Source organism: Sus scrofa, chromosome 2 (genome assembly GCF_054392235.1).
Source record: "Sus scrofa isolate SSC_HxYL_T2T_F1_AM1 chromosome 2, Sscrofa_HxYL_maternal_Yorkshire_Landrace_v2.0, whole genome shotgun sequence".
Lineage (NCBI taxonomy): Eukaryota > Metazoa > Chordata > Mammalia > Artiodactyla > Suidae > Sus > Sus scrofa.
In genome coordinates, this window is record NC_139384.1 from 130,952,746 (window position 1) to 130,976,599 (window position 23,854).

Genomic DNA, 23,854 nt, shown 5'->3' on the forward strand with positions numbered 1-23,854 from the left:
GGGTGACATGATTTTAATTAGCCAGTAATTTGGAGCATGCATATTTATAAAGAGAGGTAAATATTTTGAAGTATAGTTGAAAATACATATAAATGTTAAAAGAGAAAATGGGAAACTGCAAAAACACTTTGTGCTTGTGTCCTGCCACTTCAGGCTACATTCTCAGAGCCACTGAGAAGATATATGCACCCCCTCCACCAGTGTGGCTCCTTGGGAAGGAAACCATAGAACCATAGGTATACATTGTGGATTTCCCCCACAATCTTTATATAATCTCTTCTCCACTGTTGAAGAAGAGGGCCAGGACAGTTCTGACTTGTTCAGGCTCATTAGTCAGAAGGTGCTCAGAAATTAGAATTTGAGTTTCAAATGAGTCAATTTGGCTTCCCTAAAACTTTGATTTTTGTCATCATTATGCAAATAGTTCTGCTCAATATACCAGCCTCATTTAAGGCTAAAATTAGGAACACATTAATTTGAGGGATTTGATAGTAAAGCTTAATGGCATTTATAATTTTGCAGAATTTCAAGGGTCTTATCATTGCTTCCTTCTCCCCTCCCTTCTCCCTCCCCCGTCATACCTACTCTTGAATCTTTTTAAAGGTCTTTCACTTCTCTGAAGTGTAAGGTTGAACTTGCTGAGAGGAGACCTATGATCTAAATCCATGTGATGGCAGTTTTCATAGCTTGCCTTATTTGTTTTATTTGAAGTAGACATTTATTAGTTTTTATTTCTAAAGAAATATTTAGCAAAGAGAAAAACGTTGAAGCAAATCCAGGCTATAAATCTGTAAGGAAGAGGTTGCTACAGGATGAGAGAAGCTGTTTTAATCTCCACGGCAGGAAAAATAATGAATGTATAATATAAAACCAGAGTTCAGTCATTTTTAGCATCTTTTAATGAGACTATGAGAATCTCATTCTATAAATGGCTTGGTTTCTTAAAATATTTTTTTTAAAGAAATCTAGGTAAAGGGAAGAAGGGGAAAGCAGTTAACAATAAGTTAATAGTTGCATTTATTTCTGATACTGAGTTTAAAAGAGCATAATCCATCCTTCTTGGGTTGTTTAAGGAAAAGTCAATAATAAGGTTTTCCTCATCTTTAATAAACGTGGACTTGCTGAGAGGCCTGGAGCTCCGTGATGCCTTAAGTCTTTCCCCCATGTCTCCTTGCTTCTGAGGGAGCCAGGCTTTCTTTATGTTTCTGGTATGCAGTTCACGTACTTCTTACAGGTTCAGCCAGACTACCTAAGAACAGAGCAAAGAGCTGTCCCCAGAAACAGGCTGCTCTAACACTTCCACACAGGAGGCTTCAGCATTTCTCCCTCTCCAGGAACGCAGTTATGCTTTGGCGATAGAGCACAGTAATTTTCCAAATGACTGGAGAAAGGAGTGACTCATACATCCCAGGCCACGTGCTCGACTCTGCCGTCCAGCCTCTCGCTCTCTTACATGCTGATGTAAGTAGTCTTGTGAACATCAGGGTATTTAAGAAATATTGACTGAATGAGTTAATGGAATACATTAGTATTTTTTTTTCTTTTTCTCTCTCCATCTCTCCTATTTGCACATTGCCCTCTGAATTCTTAAATACAGGCAAAACCATCAGAAACCTCAGATTTACAAGAGTACATTTCAAATGGCTATCGCCAAATGCATTGGTAAACCCCACCACCACCACCACCAGGTAACAGCCACCTCTCTTCTGGGGAGGATCGCCTCAGGTCACCGATCCTTTCATTCACCAAGCAGGAGTGGCACGTACACTGATTAAAAGCCTGGTCACCTGCTAGAGAACCAGATTTCTCCCCTCCAGAATGCTAGAGCAAGTTCTCCCACTGCCGTGAGGAGATTTATGGTGATCGCAAACTTGACCTAGACATGCTTCTGGTACTAATGCCGCAAACACCGAAAAAACTTACGTTCCTACCAAACTCAGAGGTGCTAATGCGACAGGGTCAAATGGAGTGCTCCAGAAAGATAGCTGCAACATTCTAACGTTGAGATGTATGTTAAGTATGTATAGATTTCATGAGCTCATTACCCAGATTTCAGTTTCCTGTTGAAGAAGTGGTCTTGATTAATCAAGGCACACAGATACACACTGCCCACAACAAGGCTTTCTCACTGATGTGGGTAGTTTGACGATGACACAGATTGTTCCAAGTTATCCCAAACATACAGGCTGGATAAAAATCTGAAAAAGTTCACACGCGTAATGCAGAATGAAAGCAAGATGCAGAGAGCCATGCAGAAAACTGTTCAATAACACTTTTAAATTAAAATTGAGTTAGTATTTTAAATTAAAATTAAAATTTTCACTAGGTTACCAAGACTGTATATTTTTATTTTTTCCTTTTTCAGCCACTCCCATGGCATATGGAAGTGCTCAGGCCAGGGACTGAATCTAAGCCACAGCTGTAGAAACACCTGGGCCTTAACCCACTGCTCCACAGCAGGAGCTCTTAGGACTGTGTTAAGATGTAGAGTCCACTGTGAGAGATCAGTTTGTTTTTGATATAAATGATGATTTATAACATCTAACTTTTCCACCTCATGGCAGTAAAGATCCTCTCTGTCAGAGTTTACTGTAAAAGCGTGTTCCGTACCTTACTTGTGTGATCTAAAATAACTCGAATAGTAATAACTCGTCATCCAGTTTGGGTGCATCAGCTTTCTGGACTTGAAAATTACTCAACACAGTTGTTCCTCACTCAGCAGGCTTGAGGGACTCTGGGAGTGGCCACCTCTTCTAGGTGTGCTATTATCCTCCCTGGTAGGTTTGGCTCAGCGGTCTTAGAAAGTTCCGCTGGGCAGACTTAGATGTGTTGATGGAGTCCCTGAGCCGATGGGTCAGCAGAGTGTGACTGCCCTGTGTTGTGTTATTGCTTCAGGTACTCAATGAGAATTTGCTCACATGTTCTGATTTTACAGTGCTGTGCTTTCCTCTGTGGGCTCCAGGAACCCCTCCTCCCATCTTTCATTTTCCTGGATTATTTTCTTTGGGTCCATAAATTCATTCCTTGGGAGTTTCTGTTGTGGCTCAGTGCTTAATGAACCCGACTAAGATCCATGAGGATGCGGGTTTGATCCCTGGCCTTGCTCAGTGGGTTAAGGATCCAGCATTGCCATGAGATGTGGTGTAGGTTGCAGACAAGGTTCGGATCCTGCCTTGCTGTGGCTGTGGCATAGCCTGGTAGCTGTAGCTCCGATTCAACCCCTAGCCTGGGAACTTCCATATGCCATGGGGTGTGACCCTGAAAAAACAAAAAATGCATTCCTATAAATGCCTTTATACTTTAGGATCTCTTCTTTTTAGGTTTCATATTCAGTTACATTTGTAATCAGCATAGTCACAATTAAATTTTTATTCTTAGATTTAGCTTTATAGTTTATGCTGGGGGATCCAGGATTACAAAACTATTGACTTAAAAAGGTGACACCTCGAAAAATCAGATTTTTCTTTCTATAGAATCATTTTTTTTAGAAGACAATCCTCCTATAATTAAATAATTATTCCCCTTTCCATCAGCTTCCTAAGACTAAATTTTATGTGTTTTGCTTTACTAAAGAAGCCACCTCTATTTCATAAGCGTCTCTGTATAGGCTTTCAAATAGAACATGTTTGTGGGGAGAGGGTGAATGTTTTACAGGGAAAGAAATGTTTCTGTTCCTCTGCTTTCTTTGTGTTGTCTCCCTTTCCAGCTCCCCCCATCTCGTAAGGGAGAATGCTCAGCCATTCCTTTTGGTCAGTTATAAAATATTGATTGATTGGTGTTTACGGATGGGCAGAGTGCTATAAAAAGACTTTATGCATGGTGATCCTCCCTCGAACTTCCTGCTTTCACTGCATGAGTTGGGAAAGAGGGCCTGGTCATCTTTCTCTGCCTCAGCAAAGCATCAGCACTTTAGTTCTGTGCCATGTGGCTGGCAGGGATGAGTGATGGTCCAGAATTTGAGCTGAAGCTGAGATGTGTAAGGAAGAAGGGAAAGGGAATCCTTCTCAGGCCTTAGGAGTGAACCATGTGCTTTAAGCCATTCTTATCAAGCTCTGAAAGGTAATAATAAAGTGTTACTTTGTTTCTCAACTGCTATCATCCTTTCTGTATGTAGCTTCCTTGGGAATGTCAATAGTTGAAGAGTGACAGGCAACACAAGATTTGGGGGTTTTCTAGTCAAGTGCCATTAAATGCACTCACAATTTCCCCTCTGTCCTCTATAAATAATAGCAAATGTGTCTTACTTTTCAGTGATGAACATGTGTACAGACTATGGACAAAAATACCAGAGTCATCATTCTTACCTCTCAACTCTCAAGTGGGCGGGAGTAAGAGAAGGAGGCTTTAAAAATCAATGACTGACTTTGTCTGAGGACCCCATTCCTGATAAGCAAAATCTCCACTTCTCTGAAAACAGAGGGGAGACATTGCTGAGCCAATTTCAAAGGCTGCAACAGACCAGTGAGACCAGGTCACCGGAAGGATGGAAATTCACCTCACATGCACCTTCCTCTACATTTCTGAGAACTTGAACTTCAGCTGCTCCCACCAGCTCCCTATGAAGCTGAGCAGGGATGGAATGTACCTTTGATAGCCTGACATGATTCTGTCTTTTGACCGTTCGTTGACTTTGTGGAAGGAAAAGAACAATTGAAAACAGGGCTCCTCTCTTTCCAGACTAAGCATTTACAATGCAGGACAACTAGGTAGGAAACTGAGAAGAGAGGATGAGATGTTTACTGACTGATCAAGTTAGCCCCATATGCTCCAGTAACAGATGTCCGAAGTACTTCAGGGCTGCCTTTGTGCTTCCTTTTCTAAATGTGTGTAGTTATCGGCCGGTAGAACTGATTCACATCTTACAAAACCCACAGAATTTGCTTCAGGCATGAGAACGACTGAATTTAAGACTTCTTCCATATGGTAGTTTCACCCTGAAGTATTTAACCCATACCGGTGTGTTGCATATCAAAAGCAGAGCAACTTGATTTTGCGATGCCAAGTTGTTTCTGCTTCCAACAATTAAACACTACCTTGCTCAAATCTATGAAAGTGCTCATTGGCTGAACTTCATCCACAAAATGTGTTATAGGCAGGACCAAAAAAAAAAAAAAATCTAATTAATGATGTTTAGCTTTAAAGAGTATGTGACATTTTCCCTCCTTGCAGGGGGCTCTGAGAAGTCCCAGGGTATGTTCAAAATAATTAAACTTGCTTACTTCTTTCTGCTTCTTCCGGACTGCCATTGTGGGGAAGGGAAGCCAGATGGCAGGATGCTTCTCCCCCAGACCAGTCATCATGTCCTCAGTTTTTGTCCCTTCCAGCTGTTCCCAGCTTGTTCCCATCTTCCTCCCTGCATGGATCCACTGCAGACCCAGGATGGGCAGAGTGAGAAGCACAGGAGCTTACCATTTATGCAGAGATACCCTTCAGACCTCAAATAGCAGGACCCAAGATGCCAGACAGAGTTCTCATGTCATCTACTGTGACATTTCTGCTGCAAAAATATAATAAATAAATGAATAACTTAGCAGCTGCTTTTTATATATATAAATGTAATATGTAATATTTTTTACATAAATGTAAAATGTAATATTTTTTTTTAAGGAAGAGAGAGTAATAGAGAAAGGAATGGCCAAAGGTTTGTCTGTGTGTGTGTTGTTGTTGTTTTAATTTTTTTAAATTATTTGTTTATTTTTTATGACCACACCTGTGGCACATGGAAGTTCCCAGGCTAGAGGTCATACTGGAGCTGCACCTGCTGGCCTATGCCACAGCCACACCAGATCTGAGCCACATCTGTGACCTACACCACAGCTCACAGCAACACCAGATCCTTAACCCACTGAGCAAGGCCAGAGATGGAACCTGCATCCTCATAGCTACTAGCTGGATTCTTAACCTCCTGAGCCACAACGGGTACTCCTGTGTGTATGTGTTTTTAAAAGTGTTATATTTACAAAAAAATTCATTTTGGTAACCCTATGATTACCATTCAGATAGGATTCTGGGCAAGACTTTAGCTGGGCACCTCTGTTTGCTTATTTTCATTCATTTATACATTTATTTATCTACAAACTATTTAATAGGGCAGCAAGTAAGGTCCTCCTGAAACCACCTTGAGTTGCTTCTACCATAAAGGCATTTATTATCCCAGGGCCTCAAGAAGAGGCTGATCACAAGGCAAAGAAGCTCTCTCTCCAGCAGCTTTCTGGCATTAAGAAGAAAGATGGGGAAATATCAGTGTGGACTACTTCTGAGGAGATCTGGTTGGTCCTTGCTTGGTCAGACACAGCCTTACCTTCATTTCACTTGGTCCACTTCAGCCCCTCACTGAATCAGACTGTCAATAAGTAAGTAAAAGAGGGAGTTCCCTGGTGGCCTAGCAGTTAGGGATCCAGCATTGTCACTGCTGTGACTCAGGTTCAATCTCTAGTCCTGGGAACTTTTGCATGCCACAGGTACAGCCAGAAATAAATAAATACAAGAGTATAATTTTGGCAACAAAGACTAATTAACTGCGTACTTTTGCCACTTAGTGTGGTCAGTGCTAGAAATGAAGACACGGTCTCATCTCTTTGGCTTTACTCCTAGGGGGAACATCACCCAGCTTGGTGGGGCAGCCCATGTAATGCCAAAAACAGCTAACAGCAGTGCCCCTTGGAAATGCGCAGCACTTGACGGTTTACAGCCCTTTGTCCTCCTAATCCTATCGATCCTCATAATATTCTTATTTCATAAATTGGACAAGTATAATTTCCATTTTATAGATGAACGACTTGAAACGGAGACACCTAAGTCACATGGCTGCGATTGCACAGGTTGCACTCAGGATTTCTGATGCCTGGTTGAGGGCTCTTTTGCTAACGGTTTTTGCCTCTCAGCTCTGAATGTTCCCTTCAATTCCTGCTCTGCCATAATGGTCAGAATCCCTTGGAGCTCTTCTCCTTTACAGCGAGCACACCGTGTTAAGCTTTCTCGGTGGCAAGCCCTGGGGAGGGACAATACAGAAGGAAGAGGCTTCTTCGGGTCCCACTGCCACTTGTTGGTCACTGGTATGGTTTCAAGGATATCTGTGGTGTCTACCCCAGCTGTAGCTCCAGAGCACACAGATCTTGGGCAACCTTGCAGTCCTGGCCTCGCCTGGTGAACACTCTGCCATAATCTCCCCCCACGGTACCGCGCACTCTCTGCCCACTCAACTGCCCTCTGGCTGTGACTCACGTGTGCCCTGATCCTCTCTTCTCACATACCCCCTGCCCCTCAGGTTGGCCAATCTGACAGGGACGCTGGGGATGCCAAGCTTCCTGGGAACAATGACACTCCCTCTGCAGCTGTACACATCTGGTCACGGGCTGCAGCTTACTTACTTCCTGGACAGCTGTTTCCTGCTCTCCGAGTGACTGTAGACCAGCCCTGCCTGGGAAAACAGACAAACTTCTCCTCCATCCAATGGATTCAGTGATCTTCTCTAACCAGGTATGAACCCCAGCCTTGTGGACGGGCATACTCTTCCATTTTATTCTCCCTAGGGCTTTTCCTCAAGTCTAAAGTACTCTATAAAGTTCTCTTATATCAGAGTTACTGTTCTACCATAACTTCATAGTTCTTTATGTGAAATTTCCCCTATTTAATCACTGTATGGTTTCTGTCTCCTGCTCAGACCCTGACTGATATACTCACCACCTCTTGATGTGGAGTCACAGACAAGGTAAAGGATGTAAAGTTCTTTATGGGCCAGATCTTGTCATATGTCTTTGATCCCTCTAAGCACCTGCCTACTTTGATGCTTGACACACAGAAGGTCCTGAATAAGGACAGACTAACTGAGCACAGCTCAAGTTCATTTTAACACCCTGTTTGATGGAAGTAATGGCAGCCCACAGAGGGAGCCAACATACAGGAAGGAACCAGGAATTTATTTATGCATGGAGTTATTCACTCATCTGTTCATTGAAAATGAGCAAATGTCATTTGGGAGCTGCAGCATTGGCCCCAATGGCAGGTCAGACAGCAGCATTGACCCTCAACTGGGAGGCCGAGCAAATGGTTGCTCCTAGAAGGCAAGCTAAGGAACATTCTGGAAGACCGAACAGAAACAACATGGAAAGACCCAGAAGAAACTAGGGAAATACTGAGTGGTCTAATGACTTGTGAGGATCGGAGAAGATAAGTGACTCACCTAAAGTCAGGGGGCCCCTTCTTGGTGGAGCCAGGAGCGGAAAACGCGTCTTGTGATCCTCAATCCAAACCCTTACCATTACATTGCACTGCCTCTTCAAGTGAGGTGGGAAGTTGTGATACAAATTGCCGTCTCGGGAAATGGGGGAGATAACTTCCAAAATGTTGTTCCTTACCTGGTAGTTCAAAATGGTCTGTTTGGGGGATCCAAGAAATTCCCCGTCTACTGCTATTACCTTTGGGAAAGCAACAGTGGTTTGTCAAATACGTTGAATTTGGAGTTTATCTCCCCTCAAGGTAATTAGCCACCTGTTAGCCCACAAGCATCCTAGTCTTCAGGTGGCAAAGCAAAATATTGCTTGTCCTTCCCTCTTCAAAACATCACTGGTTTCTCATAGGTGGTCTTACCCCCCACATAAAGCTTCTGCTTTACTCCCACATCTGCTGCTTAATTTGGCCTAATGATTTTCCTTTATCATGTTGGTTTACTTAGCAGGACATTTTGCTATTTCTGATCAGATATTTGTCCAGGAACTAAAGGCATGAGATCTTGCATTATATGTGAGAGAGCCAACAGAGCCTGTTCCACATAGTCTTCTGGAGCTTCCCCCAAAGCATGATTTATCGCCTGCGTACTACATTGAATGTATGGACATATGTGACACACTGTGTGTCATTCATTTTCATTAACCGATGGGTCACATATGAGCCTCTGTGGAAGTAGCAAGAACTGTGTGAGTTAGGTCAAGCCACATTTAGACTGTCTTTGCTGGCTGTCACTGAAAAGGAGCCCATGCTGATTAAATGATCTGGGATGTGCATACACCTCTGTGGTGGGAAGCAAGAGACACATGGGTCCAGTGAAAATAGGCCTGCCTGGGAGTATCCTGAAACAGGCCAGATTCTCTGCAAGGAGTAACAGTGATGAAGCTTGCACCTTGCAGACTAGCCCTGGCTGGAGATGCAGCTTATTGTGAATTAGAGGTGCACAGGAAATAAAATGTCCCTCACTAGGGAATTGCTCCAGTGAGGGTGGCTCTGTTTACCTAGGCCAGTGAAATCAGTGAGAACATTCACTGCCATGATTTGCAAGTGGTTGGCTTGTGTGCTTCATAGACTGGACTTGCTCTAAGAGCCGGTATTGAGGCATCTCCTGGCCTGATGGTTTTCTTCAAGGCCACTGTTTTTGCTCCCTCTCTTCACCTCTGACTCTCTCAGTCTTTGCCTGTGTGCTGCTGAAGAGATCTAAGGTTTCCTTTGGGAATACAGGCATACCTCAGAGATGCTGTGAGTTCATTTCCAGGGCACCACAATAAAATGAATATCAGAATAAAGTGAATCACACAAATCTTTTTGGTTTCCCAGTGCATATAAAAGTTATGTTCACACTCTACTGTAGTGTATTAAATAGGCATTAGCATTATGTCTAAAAAACAGTGTACACACCTTAATTTAAAAATAACACTGTTGGAAAAATGACACCAATAGGCTTGCTTAACCCAGGGTTGCCATAAACCTTCAATTGCAAAAACACCACAGTATCTGTGAAGCAAAGTGCAATAAAGTGAAGTATGCCTGTACTCTTATTTTGTCTTATTTATCCATAGAAGAGGTACTGTGCCAGACTCTGGGACTACAACAGCTCTTCATGGCACCTCTTTATTAACCAAGACTCCCTCACCCTCTCTTAACACCAAGAGCAGGATTCTGTAAACAGGGACATTCAGAATGGTGGCCGTCTAGACATGGGATGTCATTGAGTTTGAGAGGAAGGCATTCCCAGGCCTCTGGGCTAGCAGCTGGCTAGAACTCAGGCCTTAGAATGGCATAGCTTGTTTCACTGCAATGCACCATCCTGGATGCTGAAATCCAGTTGTCTGAAAACCAAATATAAAAATAACTAGGATTTACGGCCTTCTCACCATGGCACAAGAGGTTAAGAATCAGACTGCAGCAGCTCTGGTCACTGTGGAGGTGCAAGTTCCATTCCTAGGCTGGCACAGTGGGTTAAAGGATCCAGTGTTGCTGCAGCTACAGTGTAAGTCACAGCTGTGGCTCCGATTCAGTCCCTGGCCCAGGAACTTCCGTATGTCATGGATAAAGCCCTAAAAATTTTTTAAAATAATAAAAACTAGGATTTATTTTTTATTCGTAGTCAAATTTGTTGAGATTCAATTTACATACAATAAAATACACTCATCTTAATTGTGCAATTCAGTAAGTTTGACAAATGTATGTACAAATGTACCCCCATTACAGTTAAGATATAGAACATTTCCATTATACCCAAAGACCCTGCATGTTCTTTGGCAGTCAAGACTTTTTTGGTTCCAGGAAACCATTGATTTCTTTTCTGTCGTTATAGATTAGTTTTGCCTCTCCTAGAATTTCACGTAAGTGGAAACCATACAGTATGTGCTCTTCCGTGTCTGGCTTCTTTTGTTCAGCATATATTTTAGATTTATCCATGTTGTTGTATGTATCCAAAATTTGTTCTTCTTTACTCCTGAAGAGTATTCTGCTGTATGGATATGCTACAAAATGTTTATCTGATGATGGAATTTGGGATTATTTTGGTTTGGGAGCTTTTCTGAGTAAAGTTGCTATGGACATTTGTGTCTGTGTTTGGCAGGGCACATGTTTTCATTCTTCTAGTGGAAATGCCTAGAAACTAATGCATTGTATGGAAAATGTTTGTTAATAAGAAATTTCCAAATTTTTTCCCAAAATAACTGTACCATGTTACATTCCCACCATCCATCTAGGCAGATGTCATTGATTCATATTGTCACAAATACTTGGTCTTGTCAGTCTTTCTGCGGTTTTTTGTTTTGTTTTGTTTGTCTTATTGCCTTTTCTAGGGGCGCTGCCATGGCATATGGAGGTTCCCAGGCTAGGGGTCGAGTCGGAGCTGTAGCCACCGGCCTACGCCAGAGCCACAGCAACGAAGGATCCGAGCCGCGTCTGCAACCTACACCACAGCTCACGGCAACGCGGGATCCTTAACCCACTGAGCAAGGGCAGGGATCGAACCCGCAACCTCATGGTTCTTAGTCAGATTCATTAACCACTGAGCCACGATGGAAAACTCCTACCAGTCTTTCTAATTTAACTTTTCTAGGCATTCTCACATGACTAAAGATATTGAGCAATTCTTCCTGTATGTGTTGGCCATTCATATATCTTCTTTTGAGAATCATACTTTCAAATATTTTGTTCATTTTTTAAATTATGTTGTCTTCTTAATAACTGTTCTTTGCATTATTCTGGAAACAGTTCCTTTTGTCAGATATAGTTACTGCAAAAATTTTCTCCCTTTCAGTGGCTTCCCTTCCAAAAAGAGCTTAATTTTGAAAAAGTCTTCTCTTACCAGTCTTTTTCTATTATGGTTTGTGCTTTCTGTGAAGAAATTTTTGCCATATTCAAATTTACAAATATTTTCTCCTATATTTCCTTTTCAAAATTTTATAGTCATAGCTTTTATGCTTTTTTTAAAGGCTGCACCTGAAGGATGTGGAAGTTTCCAGGCTAGGGGTCTGAAGTTTCCAGCCACAGCAATGCCAGCTCTGAGCCATGTCTGCAACCTACACCACAGCTCATGGCAATGCTGGATCCTTAACCCACTGAGAAAGGCCAGGGATCAAACCCACATCCTCTTTTTTTTTTTTTTTTTTTTTTTTTTTTGTCTTTTTGCCTTTTCTTTGGCCTCTCCCGCGGCATATGGAGGTTCCCAGGCTAGGGGTCGAATCAGAGCTGTAGCCACCGGCCTACGCCAGAGCCACAGCAATGCAGGATCCGAGCCACATCTGCAACCCACACCACAGCTCATGGCAATGCCAGATCCTTAACCCACTGAGCAAGGGCAGGGATCAAACCTGCAACCTCATGGTTCCCATTCAGATTCGTTAACCACTGAGCCATGACAGGAACTCCAAACCCACATTATCTTGGATGCCAGTTGAGTTCATTAACAGCTGAGCCACGAGCAGGACTCCTTTTTTTTTTTTTTTCTTTAAAATGTTCAACTAAATGTACATTTCTGGGACAACCCCAACTTTGTCACTGCATATCATATACAATTAGTATATAATGCTCAATTCATAGAGCATTTTATGTTGATAGTTTTCTCTTTCAGCCCATTTAAGATCTTACTCCATTGTCTTCCTTCTTGCATGGTTACTGATAAGACATTGACTCTAATTCTTATCCTTCTTCCCTTATTGATAATGTGTCTTTTTCCCTCTGGGGGCTTTCAAGATTTTCTCTTTGGTCTTTGCCTTTCAGCAGTTTGACGGTAGATGCCTAGGTTTTTGGCTTTTTGTTTTTGTTTTAATCTTGCTTTGTGTCCTTTGAGCTTCTTGGATCTGGGTTGGTGTCTGTCATTAATTTTGGAAAATCCTGCCATAATTTTTTCAAGTATTTATTTTGACCCATTCTCTTCCTCTTGATGGATTCTCATTTTGAACAGCAGACTATTTAATAGTGTCCTACAGCTCTTTGATGTATGTTCTAGATTTGTATTGTCTTGTTTTTTTATGATTTTTTTAAAACTTTTTCTTTTGAGACAATTATAGATTCATGGGAAGTTGCAAACATAGTACAGGGAAGTCCCGGGTACCCTTCACCCAGGTTCCTCCAATAATTACATCTTATAAAGTCATATAATATAAAAATTTAACATTGTTACAATGTGTGTGCATTATTCTTTGTGTAGATTTCTGTAATGACCACCACAATCAAGATATAGCACTATTACCCCTTTTATAGTTTTCAGCCCCACCATCATCCCTAACCTTCAGTAATCTGTTTTCCATCTCTGTATTTTTGTCATTTTTGAGAATGTTATATAAATGGAACCATGCAGTATGTGACCTTTTAAGGTTTTTTTTTTCCCATTCAGCATAATGTCCTCGAAAACCATCCAAGTGGTTGTAATGATAGTTCATTTCTCTTTATGGCTGAGTAGTATTCCATATTATAGATGTACTGTAGTTCAACTATTCACCTACTGAGGACCATTTTGGTTGTCTCCAGTTTGAGGCTGTTACAAATAAAGCTGCTATGAGCAATCTTGTACAGATCTTTTGTGTACATGGGAGACTTCATTTCTGTAGAATGAATGTCCAGAGTGCCTTTGCTGGGTATTTTTTTTTTTTAAAGAAACTGCCAAACCATTTTCCAGAGTTTACATTCTCAATGGCAGCATATGAGAGGTCGAGTTTATCACATTTTCTTTTTTTTTTTTTTTTTTTTGGTCTCTTTTTATGGCCACACCCACAGCACATGGAAGTTCCTGGGCCAGGGACTGAATCCAAGCTACAGCTGGGATATCTGCCACAGCTGCAGCAATGCCAGATCCTTTAACCCCCTGCACTGGGCCAGGCATCAATCCCACGTCTCTGCAACCCAAGCTGCTGCAGTCAGATTCTTAACCCACTGCACCACAGTGGGAACTCCCATCATAGTTGTTTTAAAATTCCTGTCTGGGGAGTTCCCATTGTGGCTCAGCAGTAACAAACCTGGCGAAGATCCATGAGGATGAGGGTTCGATCCATGTGGATGAGGGTTCAATCCTTGGCCTTGTTTAATGGGCTAAAGATCCAGTGTTGCCATCAGCTGTGGTATAGGTTGCAGACGCAGCTCAGATCTGGCATTGCTGTGCCTGTGATGTAAGCTGGGCAGCTGTAGCTCTGATTCAAGCCCCAGCCTGGGAACTTCCATATGCTACAGGTGTGGACTTAAACAGCAAAAAATAAAATTAAATTAAAAAATAAATAAAATTCCTGCATGACGGTTCTAACACTTGTGTCATACATGAGTCTGGGTTTGATCATTACTTTCTCTTTATACAGTGTGAAGAGACATCATGTGTCCATGATGAACAAAAAACTGCTGAGTTTTTCATTTGCTTCTGGTGCCAATGCAGGTCAGACTGGTACTATGACTGATCTTATCGTTATTTAAAATTTTGATATTTTATTTATCATGTGAGTTTTGCAATCATTTTGATTTTTGAAAATAATGCATCATTGGAGCTCCCATTGCTGTGGCTGTAGTGTAGGTCACAGATGTAACTTGGATCATGCATTGCTGTGGCAGTGGTGTAGACCAGCAGCTACAACTCCAATTCGACCCCTCTCCTGGGAACTTCCAAGTACCATGTCTGCGACCTCCACACAGCTCATGGCAATGCTGGATCCTTAACCCACTGATATGGGTGGCCCTAAAAAGCACACGCACAAAAAAAAAAAAAACCCTTTGTCTGTCGAGGCTGGTGAAATAACTGAAAAGATGAAACTGAAAGCTGAGCCACCGCCTTAAAGATCCAGGAAGTGAATCCCAGGACAAAAAAAGGCCAAATGTTTATGAATTGATTAAGGATTCTATAAACATTGTGGTTCTAGACACTGTCCTGGGGACTTAGAGATAAAGTGATGCGCCCCACCCTCTGGCTTTTCAGTCCAGTGGCAGGACACTTGGAGTCCAAAACACAGAGCTATGTGACTAGAGGTTTTAGGGAGTATAGTTAAGATGGCCTTTGTCCTAAGTGACATGTTCCATCATTAAAAAGCATTAAGTTATAGGGACAAAATTTCTACAGCTGGATTACCTCTTCCTGTGCTTTATACTTGGTGGCTGTCCCCACTGAATGGTGATGGATAAAAAGGCCCAGGGCTTAGGCTTTCCTTAGGAATTAGATTACCTACTATTAATGAGTTTTCTCCAAAATTGTAACAATTTAATCAGAACGTGTTTTTAGAAATACATAATTTTCCCTGAGAAGAGCATGCTAGGGCAAAATTAAATGGAGCCCCTAAGGAAATGTGCGGAAGTCTTTACCAAGCATTGCTGTTATCATACATTACTTACCTCAGTGACTCCCAGACTTTTTCTCCCATGTTGCTACCCACAGAAAATACCTGTCCATTGGAGTAATTTGGAGAGAATTTATGAACCTTCAACTAGGCTGCTTACAGCTTAAAAAATTGAGAAGATGCACATGTCAGTGGGAAAGAGCTACATGCATGAAAACATAGGGAGTTTTCACCTCAGTTAAATACATGGAAATCTGGTTAGCCCTCGGGTAGCTGCCAAATAAGTTGCTGAGTCTTGCATCCCCATCCATCAAAGAGGGGACTTGATGCTTGGGGGGCTTATCTGGATGTGTTACAAATAAAATGTTTCTCCGTATTAAGGCCGCTTTGGCGCATTCAGTAACTACCTGGTGAAGACTTTTAGATGACCTAAATACTGAGAAGATTTTGCTTTCCCACTAAGTAATCCAGAATAAAATTCCAAGGTTTCTTTTTTTTCCTGTCTTTTGTCTTTTTAGGACCACACCAAAGGCATATGGAGGTTCCCAGGGTAGGAGTTGAATCGGAGCTGCAGCTGCAGGCCTACACCACAGTCACAGCAATGTGGGATCCGAGCCATGTCTGCGACCTCCACACAGCTCATGGCAATGCCAGATCCTTAACCCACTGAGCAAGACCAAGGATCGAACCTGCGTCCTCATGGATGCTAGTCAGGTTCATTAACCACTGAGCCATGACGGGACCTCCTAAAATTCCAGTTTTATGAAAGGGCACAATTAGTATGTTTGTTAAAGTTAAGAATTGCTTTCTAAATTTTCTGATTTCAAAATAGCAAGGGAAGTGCTTAGAAGGTGAATCCATTAGTAGCCTTCTCTTCCTCTGTCTCTTTCTCTCCCTAAGCATGTACTTATTCTACTTACTGGATAACCTGGCCTCCATGTGCCATGTGCTAAAAAAGCTGTGAGCTTTGAATAGCTCTTGAGGAAAGAAGAGGCTCCTCAGTGGGTCCAGGCACTGGTGCTAGTGACCCAGCAGATTCCACTAGGGCTTATGGTATCTGCAGCAACTTGGAGTATTGTATCATCTCTCTGGTGAGACCTTTAAGGTTTTGGAGCAAAGCCTTTAACAGGTAACCATTATCCTTTGAAACCTTACTCCTGGCTCTTTACGGTGCTTTAGTGGATTTTTTTTTTTTTTTTCCCACTGTACAGCAAGGGGGTCAGGTTGCTTTAGTGGATTTTGCACATTGACTGCTAAGTGACCATATGATCAAACCACCCTCCTCCATGAATACTATCTACTGTGTCTGTAATGGTGAGTAAGCAAAGAAGCATTCCATTACTGGATGGAAGTTAGGTTTATGAGGCCAGAGCCCACCACATCCAGGAAGCCTCATGGAAAGTTCCCTGCAACAGCTACCTGAGAGGGAAAATTAAAATTCAGGCCCACCTACAGACGATTTTGCATGCTGTAATGGCAAGTGCAAATACTGGATCGGTCAGCTATGGTAGAATGGTCCCACTCAAGATACCTTGTAAGACACCAGCAGGAAATCCTCTGAGTGGGCGAACTTTGATTAGTATATATTGCCCACTCAGTGGAAAGCGGATGCGGCCTGAGCCCAGGAACACAATTTATGTGCATTCCAGCAGGAATTTGAATCTTACACAAGGATCGAAAATAATTGGAGTTCCTGCTTTGTATGTATAAAGTCCTTGAAGATCCTGGTAGCTATATAGCCACTGTTCATCTGCATACATAAGCCTAAAGGACTCCCAGCCAGGAATTATAGGTTTTACCCGTATGCGTGACAGGAAGTAGGAAAAATATGTCCTTGGAGAATTGGGGTGAAGTCACTGAACTTTACTCCAAAGACCTCCAATAAATTCAAGTCAATTCAGCAGGCATTTGTTAAGCCAATGCGCTTACTGTGGGTCTGGCACTGGATGAGCTACTGGGGATCTGGCAACATACAAACTGTGGTGCCTGTCTCTAGACTCTGTAGGGTAGCTCCCTCCCATAGTCCAGGAGCTGAAAAAGTGTTTTCTAGGCACCCAGGCCAGGTCTCTATGGCATATTTATATCCTGCTAATGTAAGGGACTGTCCTGCTGGTGAGTACAGAGAATCAGATCGCTGTGAAATGTACCAGGGGTTTGGGCAAGACAGATGCATCAATGACTAAAGCTATATTTCTGAGCTCTCTTTCCACAGCTGATAGTAGCTATATCCATGAGCATCTCAGCAGACTCCTGTTAATGTTCAGATGCTGTGATAATCCTGACAGCTCCATCTGAGGCATGATTTTGAGCTCATTCTGACCTCAAGAGCTGGAGCACAGGGCATCATACTCATTAACAATGACTTATATTGCATGCTGTCCTGCCTGTGGTAGGTAGTGGCTTGGTCCTCAGGTGAGTTTTCTAAGTTTTAGCTACAGGCTCCTACCAGTTCTCCCCAATGATGCATTGATTAGTCATAGGCTTGGCCTAAGTTTGCAGACAGAATTAGGGTGTAATTCTTTCTGACTCCCTCCTTTCTGAGGTTCCCTGTTCATTCCTTTTTTTTTTTTTTTTTTTTTTTTTAAGGACCTCACCCACATCATATAGAAGTTCCCAGGCGAGGGGTCAAATTGGACCTGCAGCCTGCCGGCATATACCAGAGCCACAGCAACGCAGGATCCAAGCCTCATCTGTGACCTATGCCACAGCTCACGGCAACGCTGGATACTTAACCCACTGAGAGGGGCCAGGAGTTGAACCTGCATCCTCATGGATACTAGTCAGGTTTGTTAACCTCTGAGCCATGATGGGAACTCCTCTTCATTTTTTAGTGGCACTGGTTTTCCCACTCACCTTGCCCTGCTTCCTGTGAACAATAAACTGGTGGGTTTTCCTATCGGAGTCTTAGTGACCTGGCACTGTTGCCATGTCTGTGATATGTCCTCCAGGTAGAGTGACACAAACAGAATTCATTCTGTGCCTATCACTTTTCTCATTTTCAACTCCTTTCCATAATAAGCCTGTATTTTTCAGTCTTCTGAGCTTTCAGGTAGTTTTTCTCCCTTTGTTTTGTATTTTTTTTTCAGGGAACCTAAGTGTTTGTTATTTGAAGGAGGATAGGTTTATTAGGAGCTCAATCCCTCTAAATTAAAAGCAAGGCCTCAAGATACTTTTTTGTAGTTCTGCAACATCAACTTGATGCTTTGAAAATAGACATTACAATTCTTTGTTATACTGCTTCATTTTGTCCATCCAGTAATTTGATCCTTTTCCCTATTTTATCTTTATATCAATCTTATTTATTTTGAAACCCTTGTCTACAAACATCAATGTCTCATTCATTTTTCAGTCTGCTTCTAATGACTATTTTATCTTTTGATTATCAGTCGCTTTCCTGTCTCTTAACTCCAGTTTTATTTTCTTGTACTCTAACATCAGAGGTTTTTAAAACATTTTAGAGGCTTCAAAGATGTTATCTTTCACTACAGTTAATTAACCTTTTCCTTTGTGGTTGATTACTTAATCCAGTGAGGGACCAAGCTAAGAAAATGCTTACTTGTGATTTTGTAAGTCTTAGTCTACTTCTGGTTCATCCCTATGTCTAGGGTGTTGTCCCCTAAACCTTGTCTGGCTTGGTCATTGGATCCTCTCATCTTGGGAAGTCTTGAGCTCTATTCTTTGATTCTTCATCACTGAGAGAGCACCCAGAAGTCCGTTCTGCTTTTGAAATCCTTTTATTTTTCTTTTTAGGGCCATCCCTGCAGCATACAGAGGTTCCCAGGCTAGGGGTCAAATCACTAGATCCTTAACCAACTGAATGAAGCCAGGATCAAACCCACATCCTCATGGATACTAGTCGGGTTTGTTGCCACTGAGCCGCAATGGGAACTCCTTTAAATCCTTTCTGCTCAGCCTTTTGGGCTCACAATCAGTATAACTTCAGAATTTGGCAAATATCTTTGGAAGAAATGGAGGAGTGTTGAGGACACTCGGATTTTCAGCCCTGTGATACTGCCAAAAAATTCTTTTGGTTTCTCTCACTCTACTCAGGTAACACCTGAATTGGGCGCTTGCCCTTTGGCCAAAATCAACAAATGCCTCCAGAGAAAAATAAGCTACAGAAAGTCAGTTCACTTCTCTTTAGTCTTTCTCCAGAATCTTGACTCTCCTCAGATATCTTTATACAAATGATTTCCTTTAAAAAAAAAATTATGTGGCTTTTTGTTACAGGGGTTATCTGTTAACAGTGGGAACCTGGGTATGTCACAAGATAAAAGCTTGTTTATGGGAAAAAGTAGTAGATACGTAAATGAAACAGAAGAGAAATCTGAACAGACCAATTATGACAATATGCCATGAACACAGGAATATGATTCATTCTAACCTCTGTTCTCACTCTTAACAGCCCAGATAGGAAAGAAATGAGAGAGAAAATAGTCTTATAAACATTCTACATAATCTCATGTCTCCCTACCTCATCATATGCCATTCCCTCTTCTAGAAACATCCCAGTTCTCAGGCAAACATGAGGACACATTAAAAACAATAAACCTTCACATTTTGGCCATAAGGGTAAGGGATGAGACCATCAGGGAAGGCATGTCTTTGAGAATAGGAGGAGTGAGCTCTGTCTGGGACCATTTTCTTCGCTTGACCAGCATCTCAGCAAGGAGGGAGGGGGTAGCACATTCTTTCTCAGAGACAGGGGGCCCCTCAGGGGTCTGCCACTGATCATGTACCACATGTGTTGAGCTTCTGCTCCATCCCACAGTTCACAAGGCTCTGAGGGTACAGGAGTCACTAAAACACAATTCTCTGCCCCAGACGAGCTCCCAACTCTTCATTGCAGCTTTTTCTGCATTTATGAGGACCTTGCTAGCAGTCACTAAGGGAAGAGTTTTAGGAATGTGCTCAGTGCGATATTTCTTGTTTCCCCTTCCTGTCAGTGTCTTCTGCCACCTTTCTATCTCTCAGGCCAACCAGGCATAAAGTTGTAGGCAAGAGAAATGAGAAAGTTTTGTGCTTCTCGTAGCTTGAAACTGACCCCACAGGCCACTATCCTTTGCTCAACAGGAGTATCTTTCTTAGAGCTTTGCTGCTTTGTTGAAAATGGAAAGGAAATCTTTTATAGGGATTATTATATCAACCACACACAATCATGCCTGGGTCCTTTTTTGATAAGGTGAGTGGGCGATTGCTATCTAATAGTTTCCAAATAGTTACAGTTAAATTGTGAATTTGTATTTGAATAAAATGTTAACACAACTGGCACATAGAGGTTCTAGAAATGTAAATTGTATCCTAAGTGACAGTCCCAATTGTGTAGCTTAAAAAAAAAAAAAGTACCAAATTCTACTGGCATTTATTGCAGAGATTTAAAAATGAAGTTTCCTCCCCTGGAGTTAGTTTAACTGTGAGAATGGTTACTTCCATTATCTGCCCATCCAAAATTATTCTGTTGATTTAATCCCCTCAAAATTAGCAGATTTTCACCATAGGATTTCGCCAGGGGATTTTTTTCCAGCTCTGCTGATACCAACATTTCAAGTGATTATGTATAATCTGTTTCTTTTCCACTATTTCATCTCATAAAGTACTCTTTTCCCACGTTTTGTGTCTTCAGCAAAAAGGAGATCAGGACTGAGTATGCTATCAGGATTTGGCTTTCTGCCATTTATTAGACAAAATAAGAATTGCTGCAGAAGTCTCTCTGGCAGTGGATTCTCATCCCAAAATCCTGATATGCCCTGGCCAGAGCTGATTACAGGTCAGAGGAGAGTAGGCTGTCAGGTTGCTGACATAAGAAGGTTTGGATAACCCCAGAGGCATTTGGAGATATGATCAGAGATCTTTGTAATAATATATTCCTTGTGAGCATTTCTGTTCCGACTGATAGGAGGTAAGGGAGGGGGTATGGGCAATGTTGTTATCCCTAAATATTTTCATTGCCACACAGTGGTAGGAACTGATCCAACTACATTACAGAGGTTAGTCTAAGCCCTAGTCACAAAGGCAGAGTGCACAAGAGATTTTACATAACTTTAAAAAGCTGATCCATTTACTGTGTTTAAGTACTAACCCCCATCACCATGTATTCCTTGCTTTAAAGAGAGCAAGGGCTAGAGAACTGAAGTTGGATATAAAACAATTTAGATATGGCACTGAGTGGCTTGTTTTTAGGAATAAGGTCTAAATCCTCAAGACAAAAATATTGTTTTTGGCTATGTTTGTGGGTTTTTTTGTGTGTGTGTTTATTTTTAGGGCCACACCTGCAGCATATGGAGGTTCCCAGGCTAGAGGTCAAATCAGAGCTATAGCTGCCAGCCTATTCCACAGACAGCAACACCAGATCTAAGCTGCATCTGTAACCTACACCATATCACATGGCAATGCCAGACACTTCACCCACTGATTGTGGCCAAGGATCGAACCTGCATCCTCAGGAATACTAGGCAGATTTGTTTCTGCTGAGCCACAATGGGAACTCAAAGACATAAATAATTTGGAGACTATTCATTAGAAGTAACCTTTGGTTCCTTGAATCCTAGAGAAATGTGAACCTGAGTGCAAGAACATGATACAACATTTCTGCATCTCCCTCTCTCTCCATTAAACATAGATAGAGCCACTTCTGCTCCTGTTCCTGGAGCATTAACTGCTGTAGAAACGCAGATAGGGGTTTCTCGAGTCTGCAGGTGATTACCAGTCTGTGTATGCTCTGTTCAAAGGATTAAAGGGAAACATGAATATAATGAGGAGGAATACGGAAAACGCCATACAAAGTTGAACAGGAACAACCTCCAAGGTAAAATAATTACAAGGAAGCTATAAAATAAGCAATTCCCAGAGCCCATACAGGGCTAAAGATTGTTTGACGGCTGTCCAGCAAGACTGAAGAGACATTGCTGCATTTAAGGACATTTAGTAGACACCTCAAAAGGGCCAGGTCTTAGAAGTGGGACAGAAGAGCTCTAAATACTCTTGAAAAGAACTTTTAAAAAACTACTTCAGAATGGTCAAATTAATATGAGAGTAATTTAATGACCTGCTAGAAAATGCTTAACACTATTTAAAGGAATACAAGAAAATTGATCGCTCAATATGATTAAATTCACATTGCAAAGAATAACATAGATATAATGAGGGAAATGGAAGAAATAAAGAAGAATTGAATGGAGCTCCAGACTATTAAAAATACAGTATCTGAAATTTAAAAAAATACACTGAGTAGATATATGAGCAGATTAGACACTGCCAAAGGAAAGATTAGTGAACCTGAAGTTTTAGAAATATAAATCCAAATATAGAAAAAAGTTATCCAAAATGAAACAGAAAAAAACAGACTTGAACAAAAACAGCATCTGTCAGCTGTGTGGCAATATTATGTAATCAAACATATATGAAATTCACAGAAGAAGTCAGGGGAAGCAGAAAGAAATGTTTGAAGAAATGGCCAAAATGTTTTCAAATTTGACAAAAATGTTGAACCTACAGATCCAAAAAGCTCAATGATCCTCAAGCAGAAGAAGCATAATAAAAACCATGCCAAGGTATATCATAATGAAAGTACTGAAAACCAGTGATAAAGAAAAAATCTTGAAAAGTATCCAGATTTCTGGTTTGGTAAGTAAGGAACTTCGAAGTCATCACTTGATCCTAACAACAAGTAAAATGCTGAACAAAATGAAAAATCAACAACTCTTCTTAGATCCATCAGAGAAGTGAGGTCACAGGACAAACCACTGTCCCCTAAATTGGAGAGAGACAGGAAGGCACAGAAAATCACAATGTCCTGGAGTGAAACCCATGATCAGAAACCTCCGTGGGATCCAGGACCAGCTAGAACACCCACATTGCAATTGACAAGTTTCTGGAGGCTCAGTGTGGATAAGTCTGAGAATTAAACACCTCAGAGGGGAGTTCCTGTCATGGCTCAGCAGAAATGAATCTAACTAGTATCCATGAGGATACAGGTTAAATCCCTGGCCTCTCTCAGTGGGTTAAGGGTCTGGTGATGTGCTGTGGCTGTGGTGTTGGCCAGCTGCTACAGCTCTGATTCGAGCTCTAGCCTGGGAACTTCCATATGCCTCATCTGTGGCCCTAAAAATACAAAAAAAGAAAAAAAAAGAAAACTCAGAGGGAACTAGTCAAAGATGACCCCACACTGGTTGAGTTTTACCTCCAGGAGCCCTACCACATTCTCATGGTGAATACTGGAGAAAAATCTCTTATGTTTTTAGTAAGAGAAGTGGGAAAGCAACCATTGAGATATGTCAGAACCTTCTGTTCTTAGCAGGGTCTGCCCTTAAGATAAAAATATTTTTACCAGAACCTCACCTATTGGGGTTTTATTAGAGTTTAGCCAAACTTGAGGGGAGGGTAGAAAATACCCAGCTGCAGCCCCCTCTAGCCATTCTGTCCCACCTAGAAGTGGAAAACAACTAAGAAGCCCTTGTGAAGTTCATAGCCACATGTTCACTAAAAGACTGAGAGCTAAACATAAAAACGTAGACTGTTTCCCCTTTCCTCATGTCTTACCAAATCATATTAAAGGTCTGTTTACCACATTTTTTTAACCCAATACAGCATGTCTGGCTTTCAACAAAAAAATTACAAGGCATATCAAAGGCAAAAAATACAGTTTGAAAAGACAAAGGGGCATTAGAACCAAATTCAAATATGGAAGGAATGTTGGAATTATCAGATCAGAAATTCCAAACAACTGTAATTAATATGCTAAGGACTCTCATGGAAAAAAGTAGACAACATGTAAGAACAGGTAGATAACATAAGCTGGGATATAGAAATTCTAAATATCAGAAATGAGAGAATTCAAAAATACAATGACGGAATGAACA

The 23,854-nt window shown here is 41.6% G+C and overlaps 1 protein-coding gene and 1 long non-coding RNA gene across 15 annotated transcripts in view; both read left to right on the forward strand.

The window, feature by feature from the left end:
- The window catches only part of COMMD10 (COMM domain containing 10), a 236,814-nt gene that overhangs the window by 195,768 nt on the left and 17,192 nt on the right, over positions 1-23,854 (forward strand). For 8 of the 14 annotated variants that reach the window (XR_014836329.1, XR_014836330.1, XR_014836325.1 and 5 more), the window contains exons 7-8: positions 7,268-7,479; positions 7,664-7,711. Coding sequence is in view for 1 of the 14 variants with exons in the window: in XM_021079259.2 (XP_020934918.2) it covers positions 7,268-7,465 (198 nt within the window). In the remaining 13 variants the exon portion in view is untranslated. Of the gene's footprint in view, positions 1-7,267; positions 7,480-7,663; positions 13,263-14,033; positions 14,108-23,854 lie in introns of those variants that run through there. The other 6 variants (XR_014836326.1, XR_014836334.1, XR_014836327.1 and 3 more) reach the window with 4 other exon arrangements.
- LOC146405699 (uncharacterized) lies at positions 1,235-5,052 on the forward strand. The gene is made up of 2 exons (XR_014838608.1): positions 1,235-1,461; positions 1,598-5,052. It is a non-coding gene; the product is annotated as an uncharacterized LOC146405699 (long non-coding RNA).